The sequence below is a fragment of the Oncorhynchus mykiss genome, chromosome 17 (assembly GCF_013265735.2).
Source record: "Oncorhynchus mykiss isolate Arlee chromosome 17, USDA_OmykA_1.1, whole genome shotgun sequence".
Taxonomy (NCBI): domain Eukaryota; kingdom Metazoa; phylum Chordata; class Actinopteri; order Salmoniformes; family Salmonidae; genus Oncorhynchus; species Oncorhynchus mykiss.
In genome coordinates, this window is record NC_048581.1 from 38,541,671 (window position 1) to 38,547,670 (window position 6,000).

General features: G+C 45.6%; 1 protein-coding gene across 2 annotated transcripts in view; it reads left to right on the forward strand.

The window, feature by feature from the left end:
- Nucleotides 1-5,113, forward strand: part of mtss1 (MTSS I-BAR domain containing 1) — a 118,611-nt gene extending 113,498 nt beyond the window's left edge. Inside the window, exons 13-14 of one of the 2 annotated variants that reach the window (XM_036949855.1) lie at nt 464-490; nt 1,346-5,113. In XM_036949855.1, the coding sequence (XP_036805750.1) occupies nt 464-490; nt 1,346-2,424 (1,106 nt within the window). In that variant the 3' untranslated portion in view covers nt 2,425-5,113. The remainder of the gene's footprint in view (nt 1-463; nt 491-1,345) is intronic. The other variant, XM_036949856.1, reaches the window with a different exon arrangement.
- The last annotated feature ends 887 nt before the right edge of the window (nt 5,114-6,000 follow it).

Here is a 6,000-nt window from a genome sequence, read left to right on the forward strand (position 1 = left end):
TGTGCCTTCTACTGAGGAGTATAGAAGACCTTCAATGCTGCAGACATTTTTTTTGTACCCTTCCCCAGATCTGTGCCTCGACACAATCCTGTCTCGAAGCTCTACGGAGAATTAATTCAACCTCATGGCTTGTTTTTTTCTCTGACATGCACTCATGCACTGTCAACTGTTGGACCTTACATAGGTCCTTGCAAGGATGGTGAATGGAAACAGGATGCACCTGAGCTCAATTTTGAGTCTCATAGCAAAGGGTCTGAATATTTGGTGCTTTTTCTGTTTTTTATTTTTAATACATTTGCACACAATTTTTTTTTGTTGTTGTTGTCATTATGGGGTATTGTGTGTAGATTTATTTAATCAATTTTCAAATGAGGCTGTAATGTAACAAAATGTGGAAAAAGCTCACAATAAGTTGTTTTTCTTTTTGTATATAAGTTCAATGCAATTCTATATTATTTTTCAGCTGTAAAGAAAGAGCTGCCTCTTTATGGTAGGTTTCTTGTCCATTACTGTTTAGATTTGTCCCTCTCTGTTCCTTACAAGTGAAATGACAAGATCATCCACAGTGATTTAGTGTGACATCTGTGCTGTGAGTTGTCATCACATCAAATGACCTTTTGTTAGTGAAAGAAGAGCGTTAGCGTAGAACATTTGGTGTGTGTGTGACATGTGAAGGAGAGACCAGACGCTTAAGGGGATGAGCGGAGTTCTTATGTGAGTGATTGGGCGTATGCACGTGTTTGCGTATGTGGTACTGCCCGGAAATTGTGTTAGTATGTTTACCATCATCGCCTGGTAACAGGTCATCGCTCTGTGGTGACTCACCCTTTATCATATATACACCCCCACCGCCCCCTAATTTCTTCCTCATCAGATAAGGCTTTTTTATTTTTTTACTTCCGGTCACAAACTGGCCAGTGATTCAAAGCCCTATGTCAGAAGGTGATCACTAAATAGAGAACAGTGTGCAATTTGGGATGCAGACATCATTCGGTTATAATGTTTGGGGAAAATCTGGACTCATTGAGTTTGTGGTTCTCTAATACATTTTACATGTCTGACTCCACCGAATATTTCTAGTCTTCAATGCAGTCTCACGTACTTTAGTGTAGAAGAGCTTTGTGCAACAAAGTCCTTGGTTTATAACGGAATGCATCAGGTCAGATTTTCCACCCCAGTCCAAAGCGTCTGCTTTCTTTCCATGTTATTTTCCAGTTAGGAAATAAATGCATTGTGTGTGTTCCTCCACTCTTAAGTAACCACAGGTTTACTCTCGCTCCTCCTCCTCACCCCTCCTTTACCCATCTCTCCCTCATCCCTCTCTCCCTCCTTCTCCACCCACCAGACTACGACTACATCTGCCTGCACCGGGGCGAGGAGGAGCACCACGGCCCACCTGACTTTGACAAGTCCTCCACCATCCCGCGCAACAGCGACCTCAGCCTGCAGTACCGCAAGATGTTCCAGAGCAAGCGACCCGCCTCCACAGTCAGCTTGCTGGCCGAGCCCGAGCTGCTGGGCCTGTGCCAATCGCACACTGCCACCATCCGCCGCAAGCCCTCCTCCAAGCCTGCCTACCGCCGCGGCACCATCAGCGGCGGCATGCCTATCCCCATCTGCACCCCCCAAGTGCCCCTCAAAGCCCTGGGCGTAGAAAAAGGGGGAGGCAACTGCGGCGGAGGGGGGAACAGCGGGAGCAATGAGAACATGGGGCCACCAGAGGGCGGGATGGGCATGAGCTGGAAAGTGGACCACGGGCTGGTCCACACCAAGCACAGCTTGTGCACATCGACCCAGAGCCTGAGCGCCATGCCCTTGCACCATTCTTCGTCCACATCACCGTACTACTCGCTGATCCCAGGCCAGGCGCCAGTTCCCATGGGTAGCTCGGAGCAGCTGTACCAGCTGAGCAAGCAGCAGCAGTACGCCCTGCACCAGCAGCAGCAAAAGCAGTACCAGCAGCAGCACCTGCAGTATCAACAGCAGCCCCAGACACATCAGGTGCAACCAACAGCCCAGACACAACAACAGCAGCAAACGTTTCAATTACAGCAACGTTTCCAGCAACAACAGCTACAGCAGCAACAACTGTACCAACAGCAGCTCCAGCAGCAGCAGCAACAGAAGCTCCAACATCAAAAGCAGCTTCAGCAACAGCAGCTCATACAACAACAGCAGCAACCGATTCAGCAGCAGTCTCATCTCCAACAACAGCACAATACTTCTGGCACTGCCAACCAGCTGGTGGAGAGCGGGCACTGCCTGCCCCCCCAGCAGCCCCCTGCCGCCCAGGAGCAGGATGCGGAGGAGCCCTCGGACGCCGGAGGTCACATGGTCGCTATGATCCGGGGAGTGAAACTGCGTCGGACCCTGACCAACGACCGATCTGCCCCCTTCATCCCCCCGCCCAGCCATTTCAAATGAGTCCCTCCCTGCCAGTGTAGGTTGTCATCGTTTTGTTTTTCGGTTCTTGCTTGTCTCTTAGCTTTTCTTGCTTTTTTTTTGGTGGGGGTAGATGTTGCCTTTTTGGACATTTCGTCTGGTGTAAAAGGCTTCCATCTCTCTAATCAAATGTCCAGCAGCACTGTGTTTTAAAATGATTATTATAATCTTCCTCAGATGGACTCTTAGGTAAATATGCCCTCTTTATCACTCTGTAATTAAGATGTTTATACATACGAGGTTGCGTGTTGGCTATATAAAAGCATTTGAGGTCATGGATCAGGGGTATTCAAACTCTTACACTACGATGTCCGGAACCTGCTGGTTTTCTGTTGTACCTGATAATGAATTGAACCCATGTGGTGTCCCAGCTCTAAATCAGTTCATTAGAGGGGAACAAATAAAAAAACCAGTGGAACTGGATTCAAGGACACAGGACTAGACCTATATAGCTTTCTCGTCTGTATCTCGTTCAAGATGATCAAGTGAGCTCAATCACTCTCGTGTACTGTTAGGTCCACAGTGAAATGCTTTGAGCTGGCTTTTCTATTTATTCAGTTGACTTTTTTTTCTCTTAACACACACACACACACACCCTTCACCTTCTGTGTGGCGGAGGCAATGGGCCCCTCGTGATGGAGTTTGACTGTTTAAGCCAATCAGAGGCTTGCACTGCAGGGCAGAGAGGGGTCACCGCGGGTTCAACAAAGGGCTTTGTGGGGCTTTTGATAGCAGGGGTCAGGACTTAATGTGTACCGTAAGATCGTTGGGCTGGAAAGTAAAGCCACCGTTGTGTGGGATGAGGAGGACTGCAATTCAATTTTACGAAGGTGTCATTGTTTTTGTAAACTCAAGTGTATCTTGAGATATTCTTCACATTGCAAAGCACATTGATTTAGTGATGTAGGTGGTGTAGTTTCTGATGGCCGGGTTCCCCATAAGTGTAGCATCTCTGATAGGTAGACTTGATTAAGGGAGGATATCTGAGGTTGGAGATCTGGTTTATAAAAAATTTAAAAAATAGCATTATTTTAAAGTAATCAGTCTCTTTTATGAGGAACATATGGTGCTATTGTGACATACCAATCCCAGCCTAGATGAACTCCCCTGACTCCTCTTCCCCCTGACACATGATGCACTCACTGGCCAAATTAAGATTTTAGGAAATATACATTTTTATAATGATATGAAAACCGATGTTGCGGACCAATCAAGCTGTCGAAACTACTTACAGACCATAGAAGTCATGTGAGGAGACTAGCTGTTTGTGGAGTGACAACAGTTTGTCCTCCTGTGGGTTAGTGGTTTTGGGCTGTTCCTAGAATGTGAGCCCTACCCAACTGTTAATCACAGCGTGGGGGAGGAGGATGTGAAATCATTTGATTAAAGGCACTTAAGTGATGTGGCATTGCATTTAGAATTTGTTTCTTCTTCTTAACCAAACTACTTTAAATGTGTGGGGGTTTGGGCCTTCTAGCCTTTACACATAGATACTCTTCCCCTAAAAATCCTGAGTGAGGGGGAGGTATAATAAAATACCGACTCCTCCACTAAGTGCATATCCCTCTCCCCCAACATTAAAGAAGACTAGCACCCGGCTGGGTTATTCTTTTCTCTGTCTCACATTCCCCCCCATCCCTCCTTTTTCTTTCTTCTTTTGAACCTCCCGGTTTGTGTAGGAGGCCCAATTACCTGACACCAGTTGCTGCCTCACACCTGTCGCCGGGTGCATGGAATGATCCCATTGGCCGGTTTAGCGATTGTGCGCCCTCCCATCTTGCCTCTGGCCTCTTCATGTTGCCTGGGAGAAAGGCCCGTTTCCCAGAGGAACTACAATGGCCTCTGTAGTAGAGGCCTTTGTAACAGGATTATACAACAACGCACCTCCTGACTCAAGCAGCTTTAAAGCAATATCGGGCTGCATTTGATCCACAGCTTTAAGTTCTAGACGGCGAATGGTAATTAGAGTGCGCATATCTCCCTAACGCCAAATTATGAAGCGGCAATGCCCTAGCGGAATGAGCAGGAGTCGTGGATAGTCAAATTATGGGGCAGCTGAGCTGGGACATTCTCTCTCTGTTGGGTTAATTGTATGTTATCCGATAAGATTTGTGTTTTACTGAGAAGTCTCTCAGTTTGAGTGAAGGAAATCCAAATTCAGTTGTATAGACTAAGGAGATGAAATGATAAGAAGTTTTGTATGAATGTAAAAATGTTATTTTTGAATGATCCTTTTCAGGCCCAGCCAGCCTACACTTTCCCACCTCAAACACTGCTACAGTCCCACTCCCACCCCACTAATCAGCTTAACTGAAGAGCCAAACACTGTTCTAAAAGCCATGTTCCAGTTATTGACCTTGGCCCATGGGTTCTGGTCAAAAGTAGTGCAGTATATAGGGAGTAGGGTGCCATTTGGGACCTGGGCTCTCTGCGAGAAGCTGAAACTTTGAGTTTTGACAATACATTTAGAAAATATCAATTTTGACCCCAAAGCTGCCCCATAGAGCTCCAACTGACCAACCCTCCTCCTGTTGATCCAGTTCTGTAAATAGTTTCTCTCGTTGTAAAAGCGTTCAATTGCTATGTGTCACAAATGCACCTGTGTAGTGAAGCTGAAGCCTTAACTGAAAAGGAATGTGGGTTTTAAAATATAAATGCGTTCAAAAAGTTACTACTTGTCTTGTTTTTTGTCACAAAGGTCAAACACGCATTTTTGTGATGTAACCTGTTTTGTTTACATCTAGTCTAGTAACAAAGCTATGTGAGGACTGACTTAATCTGTATATGTTTGAAGGGCTACTTTGGGATTTTGGCAATAAGGCCATTTATCTACGTCCCAAGAGTCAGATGAACTCGTGGATACCATTTTTATGTCTGTGTACAGAGATACCCATAGACGTCCAGTCATTGCGCTAACACTAATTAGCATTGGCTCGCAAAAACTACCTCTAACTTCATTCATACTGTACACAGACAAAAATCACACACTGACACACACACTAGATAATGGGTGCGTGCCATGTCATTGACTGATAAATTACTGTAACATGTGGTTAGCTGATACTTCAAATTCCTATCCATGTGTTGTAAGATCTGTCAGGCGTCGGCAACTTCTAAACTTAGGAACGTGCCAAAATAATAGCAGACGCATCATGACTAAGCAGACAGCGCTGCACGGTAACTGGCAGGTTATAAGAGGGGGATGATCTCATGTAGGGAGGGATTGCACAGCTATTGCGCTGCTGCGTGACCATGTGACATGTGTTCTCACTCTGGGCCACTGGAAGGCATCACACACCACCATTGGCATATTTTATTTATTTATTTAACCTTTATTTAACTAGGCAAGTCAGTTAAGAACAAATTCTTATTTTCAATGACGGCCTACCAAAAGGCCAATATGCGGGGACGGGCTAGGATGAATAAAAAAAATGATGACAAACCCCACATCACGACAAGAGACAACACTAGATAAAGAGAGACCTGAGACGACAACCTAGCAAGGCAGCAACACATGACAAATCAAATGTATTTATATAGCCCTTCGTACATCAGCTG